The sequence below is a fragment of the Heteronotia binoei genome, chromosome 2 (genome assembly GCF_032191835.1).
Source record: "Heteronotia binoei isolate CCM8104 ecotype False Entrance Well chromosome 2, APGP_CSIRO_Hbin_v1, whole genome shotgun sequence".
NCBI classification, from domain to species: domain Eukaryota; kingdom Metazoa; phylum Chordata; class Lepidosauria; order Squamata; family Gekkonidae; genus Heteronotia; species Heteronotia binoei.
The window spans coordinates 125,070,126-125,084,032 of NC_083224.1; the positions used below are offsets into that span (position 1 = coordinate 125,070,126).

Consider the following 13,907-nt stretch of genomic DNA (forward strand, 5'->3'; position numbering starts at 1 on the left):
AACATCTTGAAGCTGCCTTTGTGTGCAGCAGCTCTTGATATATAGAGCATGAAAAGCTTCTAGAGTATGAAGAGATACATCACTGACAGATATGAAAACGTTGGCATGAAGGGAGCATTGCACATGGAAAGCCATTCAGCAGAGCATCATTATTTTTTTTAAAAAAGTACCAGCATTTGACAGCCATTTTATCAATGCTTTCCATTAGTATAAGCAAAGGATTGAGTCCATAAGAGAAGGTTGAGTGGGAGCACATCAGAGTAATTTTGCTGCACACTAAAGAATGATTATAGTAACAGAAAAATAGAAAATAATTGCTATAGCAGCATATATATGTGGAACACCTCTTTTGTAAGTGAATAATAGTCCATTATCTGAGGAAGAGCTTGTTTGAAATGAAGCACAGAAGTCCAGAGCCTTTGTCCACCATCTTTGCTGAACTGTACTTTTGGATTTTGAAGTATTGTTTGATAAGGTTACTTGCAGTCTATGTTCAAGTCCCGTATTACTCATAGGATTATTGTATAATATTGTTTAGATTTTTCTGGTAATCAATTGTAATGTGTTTTTTTTTTAAAGTATAGTTTGTGATATAATATTAAAAATTGTAATATTGAGTTTGTAATTGCTTTATTGTCTAAGTGCCAGACAGTTGCAGTTTTCCTTGTATTTTGTCTCTCCAATAATAGGAATAAATGGTAAGAAATTCTCCTTTTCTCTGTAAATATTGAGTTGGGGAGGAAAGGCACTTATGTGGTTGACATTCTGTTATCTATACAATTTTGCTAGAATAAATTATGAGGAAAAAACCCTTAGACTTTATGTGCTATGTGGCAGGTGAAGAGATAGCAAGACCCAGACGTTCAACACCAACACCAGAACTTCTAAGGTCAGTATAAAACAAGTTATTGAAACCATGGGGGCTGGGGACGGTCCTTATTCCTCAATACTACTACACACATTCCTTTACCATGCTTTATCAAGTCTATCTCATTAGAAAGTTTCTTGCACATTTATTTACCTTTTAAAAATACTACACTGCATTACTTTTTATCACTGTTTTGTGAAGTCCTACTAATTATTTAGTATTCACAACTTTGTGTGGAAATTAGCAGTTCCTTTTTTCAAGTCTCAAAATTCCATAGTATATGCAGTCTTGAATTGTCATTATTATCTAATAAATCACATTTTTCTAGCAATGGATTGTGCTTTCTCCTCCCACCTGTTTCAGGTTGCAGCCATATAACTAAATCAATCTCTAACCATGGTTTTGTTCCAAATGTACTGAGAATGATAAACTCTGATACTGCCAGGAAAAAGTTGATAGGTTAAAAAGGCTGTTATCTAGCTCTCCATGGAGTGTATGTTTAATACATGATTCTGCCAATGATACTGTTTTTTACAATATTGTTGGTACAATTTAACTTTCTACTCCATACAGAAGGTTTTTACAGCCCTCTAGTTTTGGACTATGGGATGGTATGCCTGGGAGGAAGATATTCAGGCTCCGGTTCATATATGGTCAGCAGACGATAACGTGTTTTAATTGCTGGTATTGTACATTGTTTGCCAGCCATAAGGAAAGGCTTTTGCATGGAATCATTGGTGGAGCTGTTGACAAAATTCTTTTGCTAAAAATGTGTTACCCTTTCTTATCTTAAAACAAGCCTGTAATTAACAAGACTGCTTTACTTGCCATTTGCAACTCAAAAGGCTCAAAATAAATTTCAGTAGCAGTACACAGTAGAATTGCTATGGAAATCACATTTTAACATGTCACATTCTGCCTCTTCTGTTGTGATGAGTTTTGTTTTTAACTAAACCAAAGCTTTTATTAGACTCTTTAAAATGCATTATTTAGAAACACAGTCCTACAAATAAGTTATTTCCAGAATCTCATGCTTTAATTTGTGCCAGTGGCTCTCCAGGAATCAGTCTCAATAGCACTTTCATTGCCAAAGCACAGCTATGAAAAGATGAAAGTGCCTCTGAGCAGGTTGAGCATGTCAAGACATTAAATGAAAGGCCCTCCATATCATACAGTGGTAGCTCCAGCAGATTGGCTGCCGCACCTGTCTAGAAATTAAATTCTGCAAAGTCTGCAGTTCACTGGATTCACACCACTGGAATTATTTGTAAATTTAAAAAATGCTGCGGAAAAGTAGTAATCAGTGACAATGAGTCCAGTGTAATTAAGTGCTCAGACCTCTCTTGGCTATTGTTTGCCAGGCTAATTTTATGTGCATTGAGACAGAGTACATTTGCAGATTTGACAAAGACAAATATGTAACTTGTGTGTAATACTGTTTTGTTTTGGGATCCCCAGTCAAGAGCAGTTCCTGAAACCTGAAAAATCAGATCTTTGTCACTTCTGCTCAAATAGTTATCCCTCAATGTCTATATTATGCTACAGCAAAAAAGCCCCTGAAGACCCCGCAGTCTTAGCACCACTGTTTGGCCCACCACTCGAGTCTGCATTTGAGGAACAGAAGTTGGAAGGTAGGTGGGAAATCTGTGCTGTGATTGGTTTGATAAGTTCATGTATGTAACTGTGTTAGAAAGTCAAAACTGAAGAAAAGTTTGTGTTAATTTGCTTTATATCAGTTTTTTAATATGTTGTTGCCTACTTTCATCCTGTGGCATGGGGTGAATTATGAACTGAATAAACTGGTAAAGCAAATGAATTACATATCTGAGGGAACATGTCAGGCTGAGTACCCACAAACATTGAATGGTGAGCCTCATATGAATCTGCAATCACATATTTTAGACATTGAATAGAAAAACTGAAAGAACTCCTTCCTGTCTCCAGCAGATCTGAAGGGTTTTCTTGGAGGGAGGAAAAGGGTCAAGTAACAAAAAATAGAATTGGCTTTTTTCTTTTTAGAGGGGAGCACAGAATAAATGGTTAAACTGATAACTATGCTGGAAACCTAAAAGAAGTTTTTAGAAGTCAAAACTTGACAAAGTATACACAGTAGGTAGGGAAAACATGGGGAAGCTGAGTTTGGATGCATGTCATGTTAAAGGACCAAGGGTAGAGAGATGCAAAGTTTCCAAAGCCAGAAAATACCCACCTACTCTATGTGAGAGGTATGTCTGCACCAGCTTAAATCTATCTGTGAGACTATTTTGATACAAGAAAAAAAATGATACAAGAAAATGCTTAACAGCAACAAGGTATAACTCCCCAAACTGGAAACATCTGATGCTTGTGGGGGATGTCCTCTGTAACAGCCAGTAACAACTGCCTTATATTGTTTGTAGACGTGTTATGAAATAAACGATGGTGCCTTGTGGTCCTCTTGTTGCCCTATAGAACAGAGGCTTTCTAGCCTTTTTTTAAACCATTTCTGCTCTAAGTTGAGAATATGGGTGGTTACTGAATTCCTGTTACATATAGCCCGGCCAAGATGATAATGGGGTCCAATTCACCTTTTGTTGTATGTACTTATCCATTAATATGAATACCCAAACATGTGAAAGAGAACTGTAGGAATCTGAAATACAGCACTGAATCAGGACAGGATGTGTACTAATCTAGGTACTCATTTCAAGATTCTTTTTCTGCATATGAGAACTTCCAGGGCTTTTTTTGAGCAGGAATGCACAGGAATGCAGTTCTAGCTGGCTTGGCATCAGTGAGATGAGGCCTAATATGCAAATGAGTTCCTGCTGGGCTTTTTCTACAAAAAAGTCCTGTGTGAAACAATGCTAACACCAGGGGGTGTGCCCTAATATACAAATGAGTTCCTGCTGGGCTTTTTCTACCAAAAAAAGCGCTGAGAGCTTCATTATTCTTGACTTTTTCCCCCAAAGCAAATCTCATTATCAAAAAAAGTACATACGCTATAATGGATGCATAGCAATGCAAATGTTTCATTTTAGTTGCTTGCCTTAAAAAGCCATTGCTCTCTGTATCAGGCTTCTGTGCATGTCGTCTGCTGAGTGAAAAAATTATACCCAATGGCAGCATTCCCCACTATAGAGAATAATCTGTGTCTTAAAAATTAGTCTGCCAAGTAAATTCTACAGATCAAGGTTCAATTCAACTGATGCTGTAAAAGAGAAGCTTTCGTTGGAATCAATTCCTTATGTTACTTCTAGATTTGTGTGTATCATGTATATATATGTGGCTTCAGCTCTCATAGATCAACCCGAAGTATGGGGTTCTGTGCAACCAGCAAATCCAAGTGTAGAATCTCCAAATCCACCACAACCTTTTCCTGCTGGAAGTAAGTTTAAATATCTTATACTTGAAAAACTATCTCCTGGTTTTTATACTGTGTGACTGAAATATTAGATAGGTACCAGTAGCACAGTTGAGAGTTAATGTTCATTGTACTGTCAAGGAAACCAAGAGATATTGGTTGAATTATGCATTGGAAACCCAGCTTTCAACACTGGGTGAAGAAGCTGTTCTCAGTCCCTGGAGAGAATAGCAGCCGTTTGTGATCTCAGTTTGCAATGTTAAACCTGATTCCCTATCAGAAAGATAATCTCCTAGCAACCACAGCAACATGCCATAAGTACAGTAGCTCCCCAATGACTACTACAAATCTGATTCATGGAAAACTGGAATAAAAGTTTTAACATAACTTTAAAACATTTTAATAGCCCATATGCTCTGGAGTCTGAAGACAAAAGTTGTCCTCTTTTGAAAAGTACAGCACCACCAAGTCAGACTACATATTTGTGATTAGGTTATCTTTGCATTAAAAAAAATTAACAAAGCCCACATTTGTACCTGTCCCTTTTTTCCTTGTGGACCTAATTGCAGCTTTCAGGGTGGGGGTTGAGATAAAGGCATAGTTAGATGGTTAAATACCTTTGGCTGCCCATGACCAGCTCTGATCTGCAATGCAGCTACATGGAGCTGCTATACTTTTTAAAAGTGCTCAGAATCCTAATACCAGATCTCCTCTATCATGTCTCATTTGATGCATAACTACCCCAAGGAGGTATTTTGTGGTAATATGTACTAAGTGGGTTTCAGTTACTAAAATGCTGAGCATGTCTGGAGACATTTGGATCATTGCACACTATCCTAACCTTTGCTAACTGGTTAGTGAATATGTAGAACACAAACTTAAAATGGAGTGATCACATGCTGATAGGGATGCAAATTTGGAAAAAAAAATCTTTACTGGATTTGGATTTTGGGAATGGGTTCCATAATAGTGTTCTGGACTATTATTTGGGTCCCCCTATACTATTACAGAGTTCTGGTTTTGGTATTTTTTTCAGAATTCTGAAACTTTTCAGGTCCTTTTTTCATGAGGAGTTTAAATGCTTGTTTTAAAAATAAATGACACCCACAAATGTAGGAAATCTGCCTGTCTGCTAAAGATCCCCCAAGTTTCAAGCATATTGGATCAGAGAATTCAAATGTATGAAACCATGAACAAAGACCCCCACCACGGTCATTATTTCCATTGTTTCCTATATTTAAAAATTTCCTGTCAAGGGCTTGGTGGTAGCTGGAGCTCAATCCCTGTTCTATATTTGGCAAAATTCCCTCCAATATTTGGCACAGAATTGCACCCCCCCCCCTGTCTGATATCACCTTGTCCAGGAAACTGTGCAATTTTGCAATATGATTGAAGAATAATTTTGCCACTTTTTTGGCAGAAGGGTGTTTGGAGCAAGGTACAATGTGAGCTTGTTTGGAAAAAGTGTCCACCACCACCAGAATGACAGTTTTCCCTTCGCTCTCTGGGAGATCAGTTATAAAATCCATTGAGACAATGGACCATGGTCTAGTGGCTGTCTCAAGGACTTTCTCCAGGACAGAGAAGCCAACAGCCAAACATACAAGAGCATCTACTGACCAAAAGCCTCCAAATAAAAACAGAACCAACAAGTCCAGTAGAACCAGTGTTAAGCCAAAGAATCCCAATAGAACTATAGGCCAATGTCTCAAGCCCAACATAACTAATGTCAAACTATAGAATCCAAATTGAATTAAGTTAAGCAAGGGACACTGCTGCAAGCCCAACAGAACCAATGCCAAACTAAAGAAGCCAACCTGGCAAGCCAGTATCAAGGCAGCCAGACACAGATGCACATACATACATATTCCCAAAGAAGGCTTCAAAGTGAGAAGTTGGGAGAGGGGTTGGGGCACCCAAGCACTTTGCTATCTACCAGAGGAATCAACAACCAGAGGAGGTGCGAGCCCTGTGAGACCTAAATCAGTTTCGCAGGGCTTGCAAAACCACCCTCTGTCAACTCGCGTTTAAGATGGAACCCGGAAACGACACCTAGCCATCTTATATATATACTGAACTGTGACACTTTAATTTGTAGCTGTTAATAATTTTAATTGTTTATTTAATTGAATTGAATATTTAACTTTTAATTGTCTTTTATTGTAATGATTGGATTTTAGTGTAATCATGGTGTAAACCATGTCATGTGAGCCGCCCTGAGCCCGCTTTGGCAGGGGAGGGCGGGATATAAGAATAAATTTATTATTATTATTATCTGCAGCCTTACTGTCAGTGGCTCACAAGAAGAGCTGTCCTTCATCACTAGTGCTGAGATCCTCAGCTTATTGGAGAACACAAGGACCATTCAGCCATAAGAGAGAAGTCCTTCCAAACCATCTGTTTCCTAGTCCAGTAGCTCAGCAAATCAGTTGTGCACAACTAATACAACTTAAGGACCTCCACCAGCTGCCAGAGAGTCAGCTGCACCTCATTGCTGAAAGGTCTCTCCCCTTTACAGTGTCAACCTCCAAGGCCACCTTGTCCAGGAAGGCACTTTTCCACTGCACTGGATACTTGAGCATTATGCAAATGGCATTCCAGTGATGTGTCTGATTAGGCAGAGCTCTGGCATGCCTATCAACAACTGCTTCTGGCACAGCAGATGAGTACACTGTGCTAGAAGGGACTTGTAATATTCCAGCAGTTCTGGAGCACACTCTGGACATCAAAGTTGCAGTATCCAGTTCAGGATTCTCTGCAGAACCCAAATGCAGGGCATCCCTCAACACCAGGTAAATGAAGTAGTCCATGTAGGTCATGCCCAGAGCCCAGCCCTTTGAGGCAACACCTTCCCCCATCACAAATGCTATTTCCGGGATGCTCTATAGCCTCAGAACGGGAGGGGAGGGAGTTCATCATTCTTGGCCTCTTCTTCCTGACTGTGAACCTTTTCTCTCTCTGCACTTATAGTTCCTGTCATGTCAGTCTGTGCTGAGTGAGGGTTAGGGTTAGGGTTAGATAAAGAGCAACCTACGGCTACTTCTCAGCCTGTAATTGAACAGCTCTGAGCCAGAAGAACAAGAGGTCAGGCTACCAGGTGATCAGGAGTCAAAACCTACAGCTGAAACCAAGCCAATGCCTTGTAGCTCTGAAGGAGCAAACAAGTCTTCAGAAGCCACTCCCAGCCCATCTAGCTCACCCACACCCTTGCAGTGTCAATGCTGTCAGAGAGTTGCAAGAAGGAGAAGCGCTAGACTCATGGCCCATTGTCAGCTGTCAGTTGAAGAGATGAATGAGTTGTTTCAGGATGACTGCCAAGGAACTGGCAGGAAGTTTATCTTGTTAAGACTTGGCTATAAATTCAGCTGGGAGAATTAGCAGTACATGACTGCAACAAGTACGCTTTGTTACTGAGCCATCGATCTTGCTGTTCCTCTGCATTTTTGAACTGAGCCAACAACTGGTTTTTCTGGAACCCCTGATCTTGGACTAGACTTGCTGCCTGAAACTCTGTGACCCTAGACTGTGTTAGGGAATTCTGTTTGAAATTCTATTTCTTTGTCTCAAACAGTGCGATGGATCACTGGATCAAATAATCATTGAGAGGCATTTAACATGAAAAAGCAAAAACATTTATTTCTACAGGGAAAGGGTACTGGGAGGTGAAAATAACAAACACTATAGAACTACATTCTTACTAGAAGATCATGTGCTTAATGGAAGACCACCTCCTTCTCCTTCTTGAACTCTCTGCCTGAACAAAGGAAGTCACCTGACTAACTGACCAAACAGGTTTTCCCACTTCTAGACCTTGATTGACAGCGGTCAGTATCTTCTTCCCAGGTCATGCAGACAATAGGGAATCAGGCACAGTGTTAACCCTATAATGACTGGAACTTTATGACATTGCAAAGGACATACAGAACAGATATGTATTTCCAACAGACCAGACTTTGTCAAACTTGCTTTCTAGAACCCCTGACTTTTGGACTGGACTTCAGTTACTCTCTGCAACCTTACCTGTGACCTGCCCTGCTGAAGCCCAGCTCTTGCCTCCTGGGGAAGCTGCACCAGAATAGTTCCAGTCCACTCCTCCTTAGCCTGTTTCAGGAAGCCTCCTTTTAGCCTTCCCACCACCCTTGTCAACCTTCCCAACACCTGCCTGTCAGAAGCAAGCCTCAGTTATTGGCTCCTTGTCTTTGGTTGGGATTCCACCTCCCTGCCTGTCCCTGGACTTGGGTCAGGCCCAGCCCCTTGCATTCCACTTTGCTGCAAGGCCCAGAGGAAGACATCCCACTAAGTCATTTGCTGGGGCAAGTCTGATTTCTAGCAGCCCTCCCAGGAGGTGGACTGTAGTCACCTCTCCCATGTTGCCAGACTCTTTTGCCTGGGTTCCTCCAGTGGCACTTCCAGGTCATGCTTCCATTTCAGATCTGCCTGCTGTTTACATGGCAGGCCCCACAGCTCTGGATGTGCCTCTCTGCTGGCCCCTGGAATGTGGCCAGCAGCTGTGGTGAGTCCTTGGCGTTGGGTTTGTCCAAGGAGGCTGCAAGGGCTTCTGCGATTCCAGAAGCAGCACCACAGCCACAAGCAGACACAGAGTGGACCAGCAGCATCAGCACTGGACAATGTGGTAAATGTGTTTCAGGCCCACAGCCTCTGCCAGAGCAATTTGGAACACTTTGTCTCAAATCTTCCCCTCCCAGGCTTTCATCAGCTCTCAATGACTTGAATGACCTGTTCCCTCACCTGCACTTTCCCCCTGTAACAGATACTCAGCAACATATCATCCTTCCTGAAGCATATATACTCCTAAGTAGTCCAGTTTTAATTTTTTTTCTCTTAGTTTTACAAAAACACATTCTTCTGTGTACCTGGAGATTCCTCTATCTTGTCTGACATGGCCTGATTTTTACTGCTTTTTTCATTCTCACAGGGGCCAGCCAGTTTACTATTAAATGCAGTGATGGGTACATAACAATTGTGTGCTGTGAGTGCAAACACCTTTTATTGTGTAAAGCTAACAGTGGAATTTAGAACACTGATAAGGTGAATGCCACACACAGGGCAGATCCCAGCTCTTTTACTCAACCCAGGGTTCTCAGGATGCACAAATACAACAGTAACAAGTAAAACAGAGTACAAAAGCATAGTCAACAAACCAATCCCAAGTCAGATAACTAAAGGATCAATCCAAAGGTTAGGGAAAGGAGAGTTCAGGGTCCAAAGCTTGGAAACCAGGGCAGGATTCTGGGTCTCCAGCTGTAAAAAGCACAGTTTAAGCAGAACAGGGTAGCACTCTGTTTGCAGCTCACACAGCGGATTGCAAGCAAAGTTGCATCCACACCAAGCCTTGTTCAGCATGTTCCTTTTCATTGTCTCCTTTTGCTGACTCATCCTCAAAGCCCAGGACTGATTCTCCACTAGCCTTGTCCCGGTCTCACGCTCCTCTTCTCCGCTGAGCTTCTGTTCGATTTTGCACAAGCTGCCACGGGGCTGCAACTCGCTCTGCCTCTTTCACGTGGCAAGCAGAAATTGGTTTTTAGAAGATCTTGCTTGCTGCATGAAAGACACAGAGCAAGTTGCAGCCCCACAGCAGCTTGTGCAAAATCTGATGGAAGCCCCATGGAGAAGAGGAGCATGAATCCAGGACAAGGCTAGTGGGGAATCGGTCTAGATGTCACTTTATCCCAGTGGATTCCTCATGTTCCAGGTGTAGGTCCTTGCTTCTTTCTATCAACCTGTCAGTCCTCATCCTGCAAAGACTCTGCTCCAAGAATCAACATCAATTGCTGCTGAGCAATTAGTCACGCACTCCATCTTCTCTTTAAAGCTTTCAAGTGCTCCTTCCTCTTTCTATGCTCTATTTGTTCAGGAGACTCTAGTGGGGACTGAGGCTCTACCTCTATGTCTGTTCTTTCAAATCCTGCCAGAATGAGCAGCCTGGGCATGTCTGGGAAGTGTTCTCTCTTCCTGTTGGGTCTGTTTCTTGGCCCAGCTGTCAGGTAGGTATTCCACTGGTGCAGGTCCTGACTCCTCCAATTCTGAGGAGGAGGAGGTGCCAGCTGGCTGACCCGTGACAGTGAATTATTAAACAAGAAAAATTATCTGGATGTGATTCAACAAAATACTGACATTTCTCTGAGTAGCACTGATGCATAGTAATTGGACTGTAATCCTCACCTGTTAAAGCAACTTGATTAGCATATTATGTAATGATAAAATAGCAACTGTAGTCTTTATCTCTGACATATTGCAGATTTGTGATAGGCATGCAATTATTCTTCCCTAAGAACGTGCCATTCTTGTAGGCACTAGTCAAAGAAGCATTTTTTGGCCATGCTGTCTGTAAAATATCTAAAACTAGCAATAAAGCCCGTTGTAGGAAGAAATACAATTGGCCCTAGAAAAAATATGGGGGGGGGGAATGAATGTGTAGGTGGCCAGAAGGAAGGAAGATATACAAACAGAATGAAAGAAAAAGAGAGAGAGAGAGAGAGAAAGAACAGTAGGAAAAAGATGGGGAGAAAGGAGTGTGAGAAAAAATGAAAGGAAGGTAGAATGAAATAAAAAGACAGAGATACAGAGAAAGAATGAGAGAAATAACAGAAGGGAGAGGTAAAAAAGAAGGGAAGAAAGGAGTGAGAAAAAGAAAAATTAAAAAAGGAAGATAGAATGAAAGAAAAAGACAGAAAGGATGAGAGGAAGGAAGGGAAAGTTATGGAAAAGTTGGGGAGAAAGGAGAGGAAGGAAGGAAGGAAGGAAGGAAGGAAGGAAGGAAGGAAGGAAGGAAGGAAGGAAGGAAGGAAGGAAGGAAGGAAGGAAGGAAGGAAGGAAGGAAGGACAACAGAAAAATAATCCGCAACCATTAGAAGCCTCCCTTTCACGCCCTCCCACTTGCATCCAGAGGGGGGAGTGAAAGGAAGCCTTCCAATGGCTCCCCGCCTCTTAAAGCAAGCAGCTGACAGGCAGACCCACTCTGCTGGTGGCTGTAAGAGGCAGGGAGCCATTGCAAGCCTGCCTGTCACTCTCTCCTGCTTGCAGACAGCAGGAAAATGAAAGGGAGTCCATTCCATCTCATGGAGCCATAGGACAGATTGGACTCCATTGTATCTTATCAGCCCATAGGACAGAATGGAGTCCATTCCGTCCTATGGGCCCATAGGATACAATGGAGTCCATTTTGTCCAATGGGCTCATAGTACAAAATGGACTCCAGTCTGTTCAATGGGCCCATAGTGTCAAGTCTAATGTTTCAATAACGAGTCCTTGTTGATAAAGTAGCAAGTTTATTGTAACATATTGCAAGACAGGTCGACAGAGATTGAGAGAACTGGCGAGCATATACAAAGGGCAAACATTTAAGGTGCAGATCGGGGGGAATTCCTACGGGGGGGGCTGCCTCAACAAGCACATTCACACATCGTTGTTTCTTTATCGTTCTCAGGCCTGGCTGGCCTTGGGCACTTCCTTGGTACCCATTATCTTTGAGAAGGCACAGTAATCTTTTTCTCATAGCTAGTTGCAAAGCTTGGCTACATAACAAAGGGAAGGAGGGGGGGAAGGAGAGGTTGAGCTAGCAGCACTTGAATACAGTATGGCTTTTACCCAGGAGTCATTTCCTGAACCAAAGTTTGAAAATCTATGCTAGTAAAATATAACTCAGACTTGACATACTGCCCCCCCTAAGCCCCCCTCCACAGCGAGGAGAGGGGTCCTAGCCTGGGGCAGCTGTTCCAGGGGTTCGGTGGTGGTGAGGCAGCGGTCCGCCAGGGTGGAGAGGAGCTGCGAGGGGAGAGGATGCCAGCTGGACGGCCCCGGATCTCGCCGGATCAAGCTGCAATGAAACACAGGGTGGATTTTACCCAGGGCAGGTGGCAGGTCCAGTTCCACAGTCACGGCATTAATCACTCTTTTCACTTTGAAGGGCCCCAGGAACTTTTAAGCTAGCTTCTTAGAGGGCTGGGTTAAGGGGAAGTTTTTGGTTGACACAAATACCGAATCTCCCACTTTAAACTCTCCCGCCGGGACATGGGATTTGTCATACTGCTTTTTGTAGGACTCCTTGGCGGCCTCCAGATTCTCCTTAATGATTGGCCAGCTGTTGCTCGGCCCCTTCCACCACTGCTCGAAGGAGGTGGGCGTATCTGTTACCCCTCCTTGCAACAGCGGAAGCGGCTTCCCCTCGTAGCCAAATACTGTGAAGAAGGGGGAGGCTTTGGTGGAGCTCTGCATGGTGTTATTGTAGCAGTATTCCGCGAAGGGGAGTAAGTCTACTCAGTCCGATTGTCTCTGATTAACAAAGCACCTTAAGTATTGTTCAAGCACCCCGTTAACCCTCTCCGTCTGTCCGTCCGTCTGTGGGTGGTAGGCGGAGCTCAACCCCTGTTCCATTCCTACTAATTTACAGAACTCCCGCCAGAAGGTGGCAACGAACTGCGGCCCGCGGTCACTAATGACCTTATCTGGAAATGAGTGTAGTTTTATCACGTGATCGAAGAATAGGGCCGCCAGTTTCTTTGCGGTGGGCAGCTGCGCGCAGGGGATGAAGTGCGCTTGCTTAGAAAAAGTGTCCACCACCACCAAAATGACCGTCTTTCCCCGCGAGGGGGAGAGCTCCACTATGAAGTCCATGGACACTATTGACCATGGCCGCTTGGCGGTTTCAAGTGGTTGCAGCAAGCCCGGCGGTTTCCCCCCCCCCCCTCTTCTTGGCCATTATACAAATGGGGCAACTAGTGACAAAGTCAGACACGTCTTTGCGGAGGGAGGGCCACCAGAATTGTCGGTTAACCAGGTGTAGCGTTTTGACATAGCCAAAGTGCCCAGCCAGTTTGGAAGAGTGGCAAAGCTGTAAAATTTCCCTTCTCAGGGGCTTGGGCACGTATAGTTTTTCCCCTTTGTACCAGAGTCCGTCTTTGGCTTTCTGCACCCCCCTGGTCTCTCGTTTCCCTCCCTCTCGGTCTCCTGGGCAATGAGCTCGGGATTAATTCCTCCCATATCCCTTTTCTTCTTCTGGGAGCGAGTGGTGACCATTGCGGCTATTTGGGAGGGAGAAATCAGCGAGTCTACTACCTCTTCTCTCTGGCTCTCATGCTGCGGAAGCCGCGAGAGGGCGTCCGCCAAAAAGTTCTTTGCCCCCGGGATATGCTTCAAGGTGAAATCGAACTTTGAGAAAAATCCTGCCCACCGGATTTGTTTTTCACTCAGCTTTCTCTTGCCCGTTAGAGCCTCTAAGTTCTTATGATCGGTCCATATTTCAAAGGGGAGTCTCGCCCCCTCTAGCCAAGACCTCCAATTTTTCAGGGCAAACATCACTGCGAACGCCTCCTTGTCCCAAACGGACCAGTTACGCTGGTCGGCTGAAAACTTTCGGGAAATGTGGGCGCAGGGTCTTAGCTTCCCCTCCCCGTCCCTCTGCATGAGAATGGCTCCTACGGCCACGTTGGAGGCGTCGCATTGGACCACGAAGGCCTTTTGCTCGTCCGGGTGGCTTAGGACCGGTTCACTCGTGAACAGGCGCTTCAGGTGCTCGAACGCGGATTGGCACTCCTCGGTCCAATTTAACCTAGTGCCGGGCCGCTTGGCCTCGGGGCCCTTGCCCTTGGTCTTTAGGAGATCAGTCAGGGGCAGGGCTATCTGGGCGAACCCCTCAATGAATTGTCTGTAAAAATTTGCGAACCCGAGGAACGATTG

At 43.7% G+C, this 13,907-nt stretch overlaps 1 protein-coding gene across 1 annotated transcript in view; it reads left to right on the plus strand.

The window, feature by feature from the left end:
- Positions 1–13,907, plus strand: part of SGIP1 (SH3GL interacting endocytic adaptor 1) — a 289,970-nt gene that overhangs the window by 147,876 nt on the left and 128,187 nt on the right. Inside the window, exons 9-11 of the mRNA XM_060231972.1 lie at positions 838–889; positions 2,414–2,499; positions 4,143–4,235. Of these exons, the coding sequence (XP_060087955.1) occupies positions 838–889; positions 2,414–2,499; positions 4,143–4,235 (231 nt within the window). The remainder of the gene's footprint in view (positions 1–837; positions 890–2,413; positions 2,500–4,142; positions 4,236–13,907) is intronic.